Genomic DNA, 15,871 nt, shown 5'->3' on the forward strand with positions numbered 1-15,871 from the left:
CAAATTAATGCAGATATATGCCGAATACAAATTTTATTTTATTTTAATTCTTATCGATTACTAAGTATTCAACTGTTGATCTATTTCCACAAACAAATCTGAATTTCTAGGCCATTTTTTTTTAATTTCGGGAATTCCCGGGACAAAATATTAAAAATCCTGGGATTCGGGAATTCCCAGTTTTTAAAAATTCCCGGGATTTTTGTCCCTGGAATTCCCGGGATGGACGCACTAATCCTAACAAAAAAAAAACGAAACTATTGGCACTACGCCCCCCGGGGCATGGCCTTCCTCTAACGTGGGATTTCTGCTCCAGCGCCTCTGACGAGACAGGAGAAACCGGGACCGACGTTTTACTTCACCATCCGATAGAAGCTCAGTGGATAAGGCGGGAATCGAACCCGCGTCTCATAGCATCATCGGGATCGGCAGCCGAAGCCGCTACCCCTGCGCCACGAGACCCACAAATCACTGGAAAAAAGAATCATCTTGATTGAGTGAGTAATGCCCGAGAACCAGCGAGTTGAAGTTACCGTTCCAACTTTTTTGAAGCCTTGGGCGTTGGAATGTTAAAAGAAAATTACGATTTTATCGATTTATTTAGGGAATGATTTTATTTTATTATATTTTAAATTGTTACCAGTAACTTTTTTATTTATTTTGTGAATGACTGCTTTTTTCAATAAAATCAAAAAGGATTTTTTTAATGAAAATTTGATTTTCTAGCAATTTTTATATGTTTAATGGGGAAATTTTTTAAAAGAGGGGAGGGGGAGGGGTAGGGCTACACATAAAATTGGCAATGTCTTAATGATTTTGATGAAATCTTTAGTTTCATAACACACTTTGACTTAAAAAGAATTTCAAATCTTGTTTAAATTTTGAGATTTTTAATTCATTCAACAAAAACTGGAGAAAAAACGCCTGATAAAAATCAGTCTTTTAAATTTAACTTTCGATCTTGTTTTCAACATTTGATTGTAAAATGTATTTTAAAATGCATTTAAATCCAGTCTAGTTGTTTTGCAATCATTTGTTTCCAAAATATCTAAGTATTCACGAAATATTTTTTCGCGAAAGAAAACTTTCTGCAGTACTGTACACTGTAATTTTACAAAAATTAAAAATATAAAAAAAATATCAAAAAAAAAAATCAAACCATCCACTTTTACGACCCCCGGGTCTTTTGTGGTCTCTATTGCAGGTTTCTGCTCCAACCTAGGAGTCCAAAGGCTTGAATGGGGAGAGCACCCAAACCTAGTTTTACTCCAAGGAACTTTCCACTTTAGGGTTCGAACTGACGACCTTTGGATTGCGAGTCCTACAATTGGAATGACTTAACGGCCTAACAACATCCGGGCCGGTACCGACGATGTACTTCCCCATCCGATGGAAGGTTGGAACAGATAGGAATCGAACCCATGATCTTTCGCTTACTAAGCGGACAAATTTCGGCCAAGCCTGCTGCCAGAAAAAATATAAAAAATATATAAATGCTTAGTAAGATTTGAATTTTTGAAAATGTTGTTTTCGAATAGATCGGAAAATTTCAGAGATATCGACGTTAGAAAATGGTGGGTAGTTTGGGTGAGACTTAAAAACATCAATTTTCCTATTTTTAAACCTTTGCATGGCAATATCTCAGCAACTAAGGGTCGTATCAACAAAGTCCAAATAGACAAAATATTGAGAATTATCTCAGCTTTTCAAAAAAATGTTTTCAAAAGTGGGCAAACATGTGCAATCATTTAAAAAAATTAAAAACTCCACTATTTTCGAAAAAGTTACCTGAAAATGGCTATAACTTCACCCAAAATTCAGAATTGAGATAATCGTTCTCTCAAAATTTATTGAGGGCTCAGTGCCAAAATCGATAGAATAATGGTACCAACTCACACCATCATAACAAATGAGTTCATTCGTTAGTTGAATCAATAAATCTCCAACAAGTGTCATACATCGACTTCTGACTTCTCCATGGTCGCCAAGCTGTGGTGGCCGAGGCAGCTAAGTCATTGGATTGGTTTGTCAAAGGTCTCTGGTTCGATTCCCGTTATCGACACTTTTGGTTTTTTGTTTGACGGATGAACTTTTTTTGCTAATGAACCTCGAGAGAATAGTTCTATCGCCCATCTCGAGCTGTGTTCTCTGCGTCCGTGAATGGTACCACTATTCTCTCGACTCGAGACCATCATTCTCTCGGACTAGCGCTGCCAGTTTTGGGTGTTGAATAAAATAAAGTTGAAAAATTTTTACGACCAGTATCTCGATTTTTTGAAAAAAATCAGTATTGATTCAAAAATTCAAAACTCGGTCAAAGATTTTTTGGCCGTTCTGGAAATTTCTGAAAAGTTGACATTTTATGTCCTCTACAACATATCAGAAAAAAGAAAAATAGTGTTTTTTTGCAAATCAAGTTTTAGTGACAAAAAGTTAAATTAAAAATCACAATTCTTTTACCGTGTACTCACATTTTTTTCGGTGTAGTCCGTATCCATACATACAACTTTGCCGAAGACACCAAATCGATCAAAAAAATGTGTTCGAAAGATGCTGATTTTTGAATTTTCATTCATCATTTTTGTATGGACAGCTGCCAAATTTGTATTGGACAAACTAATGATGCAAAATGGCTTCTTTGGGCATACCAAAGGCACCAAAAACGATTCAGTCGGATTAAAAAATACAAAAATTAAAATTAAAAAAAAAGACCGATTTCGTAGAGAATTCCTCCGCAGGAAAATATATTTCAGATTGTTTTTAGTTCCATTAAAATTTTGAAGTTTTTTTTTTGCAAAAAAATTCCCCTCTCATTTTTTTGGCCGATTTGCAGAGAGACATAAACCTTGAAAATATTTGCAACAGTATTTACTTAAAATAACATATTTTGAGCCTTATAGCGTGATGGTGCAACTAGCTGCACCAGCTGAAAAAAATTTCGTTTAATTTTCTTTCTTGATCTTTGAAAATTGAGAAATTAGGGTATTTGTCCCTATTTTGGGCCTACTAAGCCAAGCTCACTTTTAATTTATGTTTTCTCGCTACAGTGCACTATGGTACAATGGGTGGCCAAGTTTCAAAAAAGTGACCTTCTCCAAATATTTTTTGGTATTTTTTTCTCGAAAGTAAACATTCTAACTAAGAAAAATCCAAATTTTCAAAGCTCTAAGTTTGTTCATTTCGGAGATACGCAAGCTGAATGTCAAAAAATGGAGTAAAAATCTAACGTTTTCGTAAAAAAGGCTGATTGTTTAATTTTAACATAGCTCAGCCATTTTAAATATTTTATTAGGACAATTATACATCGTTGGAAAGGTAATGAGATAAGCTTTGAAACAATTAATATATAAAATGTTGTTTCCAAACCAGTTTTCATCGAATAACTGGAGTATTTTTTGACAAAACTTATTTTTTTGTGTTTGTTAATCGAGTACTTTTTTTGCTAAACGATGCTAAACATGAAACTAAGATCACTTGAAAGATTGGATCATAATCTAACATTGCTGAAATTTCCAGCCTGCGATTTTTTGCGTTTTCGGAGATATGCCATTTTGAACATTTACGTTTTATCAAAATTTGCTGCAATCTACATATGCGCACGTTTATTTCACTTGCTTTGCTACCTACTTCGTGGGCATCGTCGCTTCAAAATCAATACCTGGTTTCAAGAAGTTCGAAATGACTTGATTGGAATTTTCTGTTGCCTACATTTAAAATTGAGTACCTTAGTCAAAATAAGGTATTCGTACCGAAGTTTCTCAAGCGAAACTGGAGAATCTCAGTTTGATACCGAAAAAAGTATTCAGCAAAATATTGACTTAGCATAATGAATTTCTGCGATCAATCCATGAAACTGATCCACATTTAAGTTCTATGTTGGTTAGTACAAAATATCATAAAAAGTACCTTTAACATATCGTCGCCATCGTGCTAACTTGTCGTACGTGCATTTTGGGACAAATTGAGTTAAGAACGCCATTTTGTGCAGCTCACAATGCCTCACCTTTTGACCTTCACAGATCCCCAAAATTCGATTTCAATCCTGAGATATTCAACAAAAACCGAAAAACTCCGTGCATTTTTGTCACTTTACATATGAAAGTAGTTTCAATCTTGTCGTGCTATCTTGTCACTCCATGAAAATTGATGTAAGTGCGACAAAAGGCCAAAGGATTTCAGGCCAGGAAAGTCAGGATGCGTTTGTCGCACGTACAAGCTAGACTACCGTAAACATTCGTAATTATAACTCGGGACTCCAGCAACCAACTTCAACCAAACTTTGGGACAATGCACAGAATGGTGAGCCAAACAAAACGTGTTTGTTATTGTTTACATTGCGTGCTCTCGTTTTTGAATATTCAAGGTCAAACATTAAAACGCGTTTTTCTCGGAACGTCAAAATGGCGGGTGCGACAAGATAGCACGACGACGTCGATATCCTGAAGCTGTCAGAAACTCTATAATCAAATGAATTTTCATGAACAAGAACATTAGGATTAGTAAAAATATAGATTGTATTTTATCGTTTACTTCATAATTAATATATTGAATGAAATCAATTTTTCTGTTATTTGATTTAACAATTAAAATTTTCGAAATTTATGCCCGTAAGGTTGGGGGGGGTCTCAAGTTATATGGCATGGACCCACAAAAGAAACACACAGCAGTAAATAATAAATATTTGACTTAAAATTAATTTATTAAGCTTAATAAAATTTTGTTGGTGGGAGGAGGGGGGGGTTAAAGAAAGAGGAGGGAGGGGTTGTGTCCTTAGAGTAGGGGTGTATTAGCTTATCCATAATTTAATAATATAAACTTGCAATACAATATATACGCAGTTCTGTTGCACTTGCAAATGTATGAAAAGACTATTTATTATAAACAATCAACTATTGAAACACATGAAAAGTCATAAAAATCGACGTATATCATTTCAATACCATACAATTACCCAAAATTGTATGAAAAAACATTTAAAAAGCAAAAAAATAATTTGGCCGCCTGTTTGTATGGAGATGGCCCATAGTGCAGTGCAGCCTTGCTTATATTACATAAATAAGTTGGTTTTTTAATGCTAATGCTGGTCCTCAATAACATTTTTGATAAATATTCTTGATATCGCTTTATAAGACTGTTACGATGGGAAAGAGGTTTCGGAGTCACCAAGTCTCGACAGCAGGCGTTTTGATAGTGCCAGCTTCAAGCTGTAGGAAGTAGTTTTATTAGATGAATTCAAGGTTAGTACAATAAATTTAATTCTTACAGTTTTAGTGCACCGTAGGGGCGATTTGGAACGTGGGTCAATGTCTACCGTAGAACTAGTGATCGACTTGTGAATAAACTTTTTATGTTTACTTTCGCTCGGCTTCTGATCGTCGATCGCGTGACAGCTGAAGCTTCGGGTCCGTCGGACCATCGGCATCTGGGGTACCTTGCAGCGTCGCGATTGAATTGACGGCGGACTACGTCGCAACATACCCCCACCCGTGAACCGTAGTGGTGGCTTGTAGCGTCAGGTTCACAGTCCTTCAAGACGCCCAAAACAGCCAAGTTTGCTGATCTCCGGAAAGTCCCCGTCATGTCTTGTATTTGAAGAGGAAGAGTTCGTCCAAGATGTTTGAAGCGGAGGAGCAGCTCGTACGTGTCATCACTCAGGGGATGTTTGGCCGCTAGCAGAGCACAGGATGCAATAATCCGCACAGCTGATCTCGGGTGTTCGGTTTTCTCGCCAACACCACAGTTTACGAAGTACCATATTCGCCAGTACCTATTTCCAGCGCTGATCCAACAGATCCAGCACAGGTAGCAGCGAACCGAGCCGGCAGGACTGACAAGGAGGATCGTGCATCGTTGTTGATGCGTTTTGTCACCGGCATGCTGATCGGCTGTTGGCAGGAGGGGCAGGGGCTGGTTCTTGTTTTGGTTGTTAGAGCGAACGACGATCGTGCGTTTGAGCTGATTCCGATGGCAAGAGACCCTTACCAACCGGCTTTGGCCGGTATCAACGAAGACGACGATATCCATATCTAGGTGAAAGGGATTTGTTACCTGGTGTTCATTCATTGGAGTCGCTGTGTTCAGTCGGTTGCGTTTTCGCAGCCGCTCGGTCATCGCTGACGAGTTGAGATGTTCAGCCTTGACAAGTTGAGTCCGTTCAATGTTGCGCGGCGCGGGTAGAGCCTCGAAGACGCGCCACATGCTGGTTGGTCGTAGTTGAAAAGCTTTGGTAGTCGTTTTGTTTACACACTTTGATCTCGACGATCTCGACTGGTTTTTGCTTTGTTTTATCTCGTTGCGGTGGTAGATGATATATCGAGCCGGAATATCAAGCTTTGTGAGTGTCTGCTGTTGAATTTGCTTGAGATCGTGTGTGTGGAGGAATCGTTGGCGGTACCACCACGAACTCGTGGAACTTTTGTATGACGTACGCAGGGTCTCGAAGACGTGCTGTACGCTCGACGGCAGAGGGAGCAGCCCTTTTGCTTGTGTTACCAATAGTTGCCGTCGGAGATGAAGCGTTCTATCGACATCTGAGTGGCCAGGAAAGGTCGACGAAGTGTGACCACTGGTGACGAAAGACGGGTTTAGGAGGATGCTCTTGAACAGGGGCAACTCATTCCGGGGGTACTGATTCTTGGCACCGTCAGCTCGTCCTCGGAGCCCATTTCCTGGGGGAAGTTGAGGGGATGACGGCGGTTCGTATGCGGATGTTGTAGCATTGCGGGGTTGCGGAAATAGCCCCGCTTCTTGGTTGGCAGATGTTGAATATGATAGACGACGCTTCGGTGGGCCGATGCAAGTAGAGTTGCAGACGAATGTTGCGCTCCTCGATGCATTGCCTCGGTTAACTTCGAGCTGGAGAAGCTTTAAGGCAGTGTCTTTTTGTAGCTCTCTTCTCCTCTCGTCGATCCGGCGTAAGGCCTCTTCGAATTCGCGCTGTTTGGCACCCAGCTGCAACTCGATTTCTCGCTCTCGCCGTAGCTGTTCCATCTCAATGGCTTTTAACTGCTCCTTGAGAAGAGCCCGTTTACTGCACCCAGGTTGGGTTTCTCTAGATTGAACATTCTGGAGTTGTGGGGTGAACGGAGTGGCATAGGTTGGGGTCCAGAACTCCATCACACGTGTAGACATGATCTTCCTACATTCCCTAACCTCAATCAACATAAAACTCTTGAAGTATGTTACGATGGGAAAGAGGTTTCGGAGTCACCAAGTCTCGACAGCAGGCGTTTTGATAGTGCCAGCTTCAAGCTGTAGGAAGTAGTTTTATTAGATGAATTCAAGGTTAGTACAATAAATTTAATTCTTACAGTTTTAGTGCACCGTAGGGGCGATTTGGAACGTGGGTCAATGTCTACCGTAGAACTAGTGATCGACTTGTGAATAAACTTTTTATGTTTACTTTCGCTCGGCTTCTGATCGTCGATCGCGTGACAGCTGAAGCTTCGGGTCCGTCGGACCATCGGCATCTGGGGTACCTTGCAGCGTCGCGATTGAATTGACGGCGGACTACGTCGCAACAAAGACCGAGAAACTAAAACATTTTTTGTCCGTATTTTATGGATTTTACACCTAGCATACGACCTTCTTTGTGCATTATTTCGGCCTACTTTCTGATTGGTTGAAATCTCGAAGCACGTGGCGAACAATGTATCATAAAATTAAGAAAATTACCTTTTTTAGACCTTTTTGAAAATTAAGCTTGATTTTTAAATTTCTGTATTATTTTTATTTTTTGTTCAGATTTTCCGTACGTTCTATTTTTTTTTAAATCAGATCTCCTAAACCATATTTTGCATCCTCACGTACTGAGCTGTCTTTTAAGTACCCAAGACATATCATCGAAATCGTAGAGAATCACTCATGTTTAAAAATGTGAATTTCAACAGAAACTGATAAAAATTTCATCACTTCCTGATGTAAAACTACACATTTTTTTAACACAGAATTTGTCACGATTCTCAGATGAAATATAATAATATTTTTTTAGTGGACGAAGTCTAAGCTTTGAAACTAAGGTACCACTATTATGATAATTCTTCTGAATACAATTAATTCATTTACAAAAAAAAATCAAAATAGCTAAATGATAGTTCTAGGACCCCTGATCTGATAAAAAGATCAAAATAAACAGGACAACAAAAAATAAAAAACCCCTTTCTCCCTTTTTTCCGCTTTGGACTTGAACTCATTTCCATCGGAGAATCTCTCCAATCTTCTTCGACATCGTCGTCGTCCACGCGCCGCTTCACGCCGGAGAAAATCCTTAATTTAATTTTCCAAACCCGTTGACGTTGTTTATGTTTCGTCACCAGGGAGAACGAACGACTTCTTCCCCCTTCCCCTCCACGTTGGTTTGATGGAATTCCCGCTCCAAAAATACGACGCGCGTCTGGGTTTCTTCTTGAAACTGTCAAACGGCTGTAATGTCGATGGCGCGGCTTGCGGCTGTTTGGCCTGCGGAACGGCGCAAGTGAAGATAATTAATGGAACTAAAAATAAACTTTTACTCCACGACTTGGAAGTGCGTTCAAGCGTTCTTCCAGCGAACAGCGTAAGTTACAAACGTACAAACATTCTCTGCTAGATGGGAACCCGGCTTTATTGACTTTCTTCGGTGTTTGGTAACGGGAAGAAATTACAATTTTCCGTTAATTTTTGGATAAGAAGTCAAATTAAAAAAATAAATAAAATAAGCTCAAATATTTATACTAAAAACGGAAAAAATGCAAAATTAATAATTTGAAATAATGGAACTTCAAACTGTTTTCAAGAGTTGAATAATTTTCCGTGTTTCACATCCGAGAATTTCCCAACACTTTTGCTGTGATATGTTTGGTTTTGAGAGGTGACACATGTTGGGAATGCTCTTCCAGCCAAAAAAGAAGCAGAGGGTTGATTAATGTGTTTTTATGGTGATTGAAGAGTTTCACACGTCCCGTCGTCGTGTGTCGTAATGCTCGCTCTTCGGAAATGGTAGATTTTTCTAGCCATTTCTCGAGCAGCGTAAAAACAACTCGTCGTTCGTCTTCCAACTTTAAGGTTTTTAACGAGATGACCACTTTAGCCGACTCGAGCTCAAATATCTTCTTTTCACGCTTGATCGCTTGGTTGAACTAATTGCGCTAGACTTGACTAGACTAGACTGGCCGCCCTTGGACCATCCGACTATCTGGACTATCTGCCCTCAAGTCAGGCCAACTCGAGTAGAAGTGGATCCAAATTTCGAAATTTAAGCTGTTTTTGCCGCACCTTCTCTCTCTTCACATAAAATTAGACCTTCATGCGTATATCTACAAAACCTGACGCGGTACCCTAACCTAGAAAAAAAAACGAAACTCCACTAAACGTAACATCAGGCCAAGCCTTTTTTCCTTCGTTAGATGACGCGCGGCTTAACAGAAAAGGCCCAGCAAAAAAGTTTGGGCCTGCCAAAGAGATAGGCTGGCACATCAAAGTCTTACGACCCCTTGTAACAACGCCCCAAGCCGGGGCTGGTTGGTCCTAATCGTCGTGATGGGACCTACTGGGCAGGCTGAAATGTGTACGAACTGAACGGGTGAAGTTTTGTCCCTCTTGAGGGATTCGGAGGAGTGTTGGAAAAAAACTTGTGAGGTCGAAGCCCCTCAAAAAAAAGTTTACATGAGGTCTTTTTTGACATTTGACACTTGATTTTTCAACTTATTTGCTGCTACACTTTATGATTCTCAACTTAATCTTTTGACCTTCAAAAGAAATGAAGTTGAACTTATTTATCACTTAGATCCATTTGTGGCTTTCAGTATCAGTTAACTTGTTGTTTACCTGGAATAAAAGAAGAGAAAAAAAGCTTTATTAGACGTCGGTAAAATTCAGTGCTGTAGAAAAACATAACATTTAGATTAGAGATATTTTTTTTATGCATTTTCAAAATTATATTTTATTTCGCAACACTAAACATCAGTTTCATGGCACCTGAAATTTATAATCATCACATAAAAATTGGCTATTTACAAAAAAAATAGAAATGTGTATTAAATTCCAATTTTATTACCACTTTTTACTATAAACATCGATAAAAATCAAAGGACATAAAAGAAGAACAATACTTGCAACCATCTGAGAGATTTGTTGCAAAAGCCCAAATGAAATGATCTCAGATTCCAAACCAACAACCGTTTTGCTTTTTCAACTTGACAGTCAACTTTATATCAGTCATTGAATTTCATTTCGTAATTTTGTACTCTTTAAACAAAAATTCAAACGGTAATTAAACAATATTTTTGATGAAGGCCGAAAATAATAAAAAAAATTTAAAAAAATGATAAAGCTCACAAAAATATAATAATTTTTTTTTAAATTAAAGTATTTTTATGAGAACGTTGGCATTTTATTTGGTGATTTTGAAATAATTGCAATTCATTCCGTTTCCTCCGTAAATATCTCTGAACAGGTATAATATCACGATATAATTTCAAAAAATTTAAAATAGTTTTTGGATAAATAATAAAACATTGAAAAACTTATAAATAATATTCAGCTGCAAAAACAAATTTGAATTTGAAATTGATTATTGTTGTTTTGTAATTATGTGTACCTTTTCAAGCAAAAGGCATTTCACGTTGTTTTTTGTGTTAATTTTTATTTCAATTTAAAAAAAACATTATTTTCATTAAAAGCACACCTCCATAAAATATGTTTGCAATCTCCTACACATTTCATGTTTTTTATTCCGCTGATCGGACTGATGTTTTTTAAGATACAGTGATGTTAAAATTCTACGAAAAATTGATATTCATCTGATTTGATTCGTTTTGCAATATTAAATAAAATCTATAATTTTTCAGTATTCAAAATATGTTTTTCATAGAATGACCCCTTGGACAATTGTTGTGACTCGTGCATTGCGAGAATCAGAATTTTTTTTCAAAAAAAATTTTTTTGTGGTGAATGAGTGTATCCGGTTTGTTTGTTTGTTTTGTTTTTTTTTTTTCGAAAAATCCCCACATACAAGCAGTGCACAAGCCACAACAATCGTCCAAGGGGTTATTCTAATGCAAAATAAGCTGAACATTCCGAAAAAAAATACTTTCAAAACCACACGATTGAGTTTTAGGCGATGAAACTTCGAAAAACTGGTCAAAAATTGTCAAAATTATAACTTTTTCAAAAACTTTTTTGTAAAATTCTGATAACTCGTGAAGAATACATGCAAACCCCTTATGTCTATACATCATTTTTTTGTCTGCTCTACAACTTTGTAAAACATTGTTACACTCTAAAATGTAACCCTGCAAAGTTAGAAAAAAACACGTAATTTTAAAATGAAAAATTTTGTTCTAAATGGGTCATTCTCTACCAACTCACACGAAATCGGGAAAAGTTGCCCCGACCCTTCTTCGATTTGCGTGAAACTTTGTCCTACGAGGTAACTTTTGTCCCTGATCACGAATCCGAGGTCCGTTTTTTGATATCTCGTGACGGAGGAGCGGTACGACCCCTTCCATTTTTGAACATGCGAAAAAAGAGGTGTTTTTCAATAATTTGTAGCCTGAAACGGTGATGAGATAGAAATTTTGTGTCAAAGGGACTTTTATGTAAAATTAGACGCCCGATTTGATGGCGTACTCAGAATTCCGAAAAAACGTATTTTTTCATTGAAAAAAACACTAAAAAAGTTTTAAAAATTCTCCCATTTTCCGTTACTCGACTGTAAAATTTTTTGGAACATGTCATTTTATGGTAAATTTAATGTACTTTTCGAATCTACATTGACCAAGAAGGGTCATTTTTTCATTTAGAACAAATTTTTTCATTTTAAAATTTCGTGTTTTTCCTAACTTTGCAGGGTTATTTTTTAGAGTGTAACAATGTTCTACAAAGTTGTAGAGCAGACAATTACAAAAATTTTGATATATAGACATATGGGGTTTGCTTGTAAACATCACGAGTTATCGCGATTTTACGAAAAAAAGTTTTGAAAAAGTTGGTCGTCATCGATCATGGCCGTTCATGGTCACCCGCGACAGACACGGACGACGAAACAAAGGGAAACGCAAAAAGAAACTTTTTCAAAAAAAAATTCGTAAAATCACGATAACTCGTGATGTTGATAAGCAAACCCCTTATGTTTATATATCAACATTTTTGTAATTGTCTGCTCTACAACTTTGTAGAACATTGTTACACTCTAAAAAATAACCCTGCAAAGTGACCCTTCTGGGTCAATGTAGATTCGAAAAGTACATTAAATTTCCCATAAAATGACATGTTCCAATTTTTTTTACAGTCGAGTAACGGAAAATGGAAGAATTTTTAAAACTTTTTTAGTGTTTTTTCGATGAAAAATACGTTTTTTCGGAATTTTGAGTACACCATCAAATCGGGCGTCTAATTTTACATAAAAGTCCCTTTGACACCAAATTTCTATATCATCACCGTTTCAGGCTGCAAATGATTGAAAAACACCTCTTTTTTCGCATGTTCAAAAATGGAAGGGGTCGTACCGCCCCTCCGTCACGAGATATCAAAAAACGCACCTCGGATTTGTGATAAGGGACAAATGTTTCCCCTTAGGACAAAGTTTCACGCAAATCGAAGAGGGGTCGGTGCAACTGCTGTGTGAGTTGGCGGAGAATTACCCATTTATCAACATATTCTTAATTATAGAATTTTAACGTTTTTGTGTTGGTTTAAAAAATTAAGTGGACAATAAAAATGATAAAAATCCAAATTTAAAAAATGAAGGATTTTCCATACTAATTTCTATACAAAATTGAAATGCAATGCGCCAAGTGAAGACGCAACCAATCGCTCCCAAATTTTGGGGAGTTTTTTAAAGATGAGCCTTTCTCTAGGATTTCGGTCATTCGATTTTTTTTGTATTTTTTAATCCGACTGAAACTTTTTTGGTGCCTTCGGTATGCCCAAAGAAGCCATTTTGCATCATTAGTTTGGCCATATAATTTTCCATACAAATTTGGCAGCTGTCCATACAAAAATGATGTATGAAAATTCAAAAATCTGTATCATTTGAAGGAATTTTTTGATCGATTTGGTGTCTTTGGCAAAGTTGTAGGTATGGATACGGACTACACTGGAAAAAAATGATACACGGTAAAAAAAATTTGGTGATTTTTATTTAACTTTTATCACTAAAATTTGATTTGCAAAAACACTATTTTTATTTTTTTAATTTTTGATATGTTTTAGAGGACATAAAATGCCAACTTTTCAGAAATTTCAGAATGGGCAAAATCATTGTCGAGTTATGAATTTTTAATCAATACTGATTTTTCAAAAATCGAAATATTGGTCGCAAAATTTTTCAACTTCATTTTTCGATGTAAAATCAAATTTGCAATCAAAAAGTACTTTAGTAAAATTTTTATAAAGTGCACCGTTTTCAAGTTAAATCCATATTTAGGTGACTTTTTTGAAAATTGTGGCAGTTTTTCATTTTTTTAAATTAGTGCACATGTTTGCACACTTTTTGAAAAATATTTTTGAAAAGCTGAGAAAATTTTCTATATTTTGCTTCTTCGGACTTTGTTGATACGACCTTTAGTTGCTTAGATATTGCAATGCAAAGGTTTAAAAACAGGAAAATTGATGTTTTCTAAGTCTCACCCAAACAGCCCACCATTTTTTAATGTCGATATCTCAGCAACTAATGGTCCGATTTTCAATGTAAATATATGAAACATTTGTGAAATTTTCCGATCTTTTCGAAAACATTATTTTCAAAATTTTCAAATCAAAACTAACATTTTAAAAGGGCGTAATATTGAATGTTTGGCCCTTTTGAAATGTTCGTCTTGATTTGAAAATTTTGAAAATAATGTTTTCGAAAAGATCGGAAAATTTCACAAATGTTTCATATATTTACATTGAAAATCGGACCATTAGTTTCTGAGATATCGACATTAAAAAATGGTGGGCTGTTTGGGTGAGACTTAGAAAACATTAATTTTCCTGTTTTTAAACCTTTGCATTGCAATATCTCAGCAACAAAAGGTCGTATCAACAAAGTCCGAAGAAGCAAAATATAGAGAATTTTCTCAGCTTTTCAAAAATATTTTTCCAAAAGTGTGCAAACATGTGCACTAATTTAAAAAAATGAAAAACTGCCACAATTTTCAAAAAAGTCACCTAAATATGGATTTAACTTGAAAACGGTGCACTTTATAAAAATTTTACTAAAGTACTTTTTGATTGCAAATTTGATTTTACATCGAAAAATGAAGTTGAAAAAATTTTGCGACCAATATTTCCATTTTTTGAAAAAATCAGTATTGATTAAAAAATTCATAACTCGGACAATGATTTTTTGCACAACCTGGAAATTTCTGAAAAGTTGGCATTTTATGTCCTCTAAAACATATCAAAAAATAAAAAAAATTAAAATAGTGTTTTTTTGCAAATCAAATTTTAGTGATAAAAAATTAAATAAAAAAATCACCAAATTTTTTTTTACCGTGTATCATTTTTTTCCAGTGTAGTCCGTATCCATACCTACAACTTTGCCGAAGACACCAAATCGATCAAAAAATTCCTTCAAAAGATACAGATTTTTGAATATTCATACATCATTTTTGTATGGACAGCTGCCAAATTTGTATGGAAAATTATATGGACAAACTAATGATGCAAAATGGCTTCTTTGGGCATACCGAAGGCACCAAAAAAGTTTCAGTCGGATTAAAAAATACAAAAATTAAAATTGAAGAAAAAAGTCCGATTTCGTAGAGAATTGCTCAGATCTAAAAGAAATCGAAAAAACATGTTATGAAAAATCGACCATCTCGAGCTATCCTAACAAACAGCTTAATCGTGATCCACTCTATTTCAATCAAGCTAATAATGGCCCTTTCTCATATGCAACATTTCTTGTGAAGGCACCAAAGCTTCAAAACTTCACATTATTTCGTAAAATCAATTTTCCACTCAGTTTTGCAACCTGAACTACTGTGCAGTGATGCAAAATTGGTTTTGTTTATCTAAGGGCGTATATCACTCATATTCTAAAAATACAAAATTTCTAGAGGATTACTCAACTAATATTCTATTAATCATATTTTTGTCTTGAACAAAACTTAAAAAAAAATCTGTTATATATATTGAATAATTTCAATAACACACATAAAGTTTAAAACATCAAACCACATGTTGCGGACGATAACGCCGTCCCACATCAAGCGCCGCGTACGACTGCACGAGCGCCGCGACGATCGTGGAAAGAACTGCGCGCTGACAGGTCGGACGTACGTCCGCTACAGGTTCGGCAAAGCCAGACCGTGAGTAGGGAAAATTAAAACAGAATTCGTACGTGAAACAAGGTGGTTGGTTTTTTTTTATAATTTTATTAGTGCTCTGAATTTATTGTTGAATTGTAAGTACGGCATCGCAAAAACAGTATCCGTGAATATATCCAAAATGTATACTTACAGCAGGCGACGAAGTCCGCGGAAACATTGGCATTAGTTGCCGTCGATTTGGAGGTTATCTAACGTGAGTTAGTACATGCAAATTATTAAGAATACTAGCTAGTTAAAACTTAATACTAAATGAACATGCAAACTAAACTTAAAAACTATTATCACAGGCTTCGCGTGCTGGTACAGGTACAGGGTGTCGAATCAGTTGCAAACACTTGAGAAGCAGACCAATGTAAGATGAATTTGTTAAACATTGCGCATTTAATTAATAAAATTTTGCAGCTTTTAGCGTGCTATTACACCAACATCTCACCGGTGTCGTGCTCAAAAGAGCTGCACATTCTCTCGCAACATAATCTAAAAGATTGATGTCGATATGGCCCATGTACCGACCGCAGAGTGGGGATTTCACTGCCAGGCCTGCTTCTGGCCGGACACCACGGACATGGTGAACT

General features: G+C 36.4%; 2 protein-coding genes across 2 annotated transcripts in view; both read right to left on the reverse strand.

Annotated features, from left to right (window-relative positions):
- The window catches only part of LOC6044693, a 324,907-nt gene that overhangs the window by 119,932 nt on the left and 189,104 nt on the right, over positions 1 to 15,871 (reverse strand).
- Positions 5,138 to 7,517, reverse strand: LOC119768583. The gene is made up of 3 exons (XM_038258627.1): positions 7,311 to 7,517; positions 5,264 to 7,251; positions 5,138 to 5,204 (listed from the first exon to the last, which is right to left on the reverse strand). Exon 2 carries the CDS (start codon positions 7,162 to 7,164, stop codon positions 5,308 to 5,310), a length of 1,857 nt encoding a protein of 618 aa, XP_038114555.1. The 5' UTR covers positions 7,165 to 7,251; positions 7,311 to 7,517; the 3' UTR covers positions 5,138 to 5,204; positions 5,264 to 5,307.

Source organism: Culex quinquefasciatus, chromosome 3 (assembly GCF_015732765.1).
Source record: "Culex quinquefasciatus strain JHB chromosome 3, VPISU_Cqui_1.0_pri_paternal, whole genome shotgun sequence".
In the NCBI taxonomy this organism is placed as follows: domain Eukaryota; kingdom Metazoa; phylum Arthropoda; class Insecta; order Diptera; family Culicidae; genus Culex; species Culex quinquefasciatus.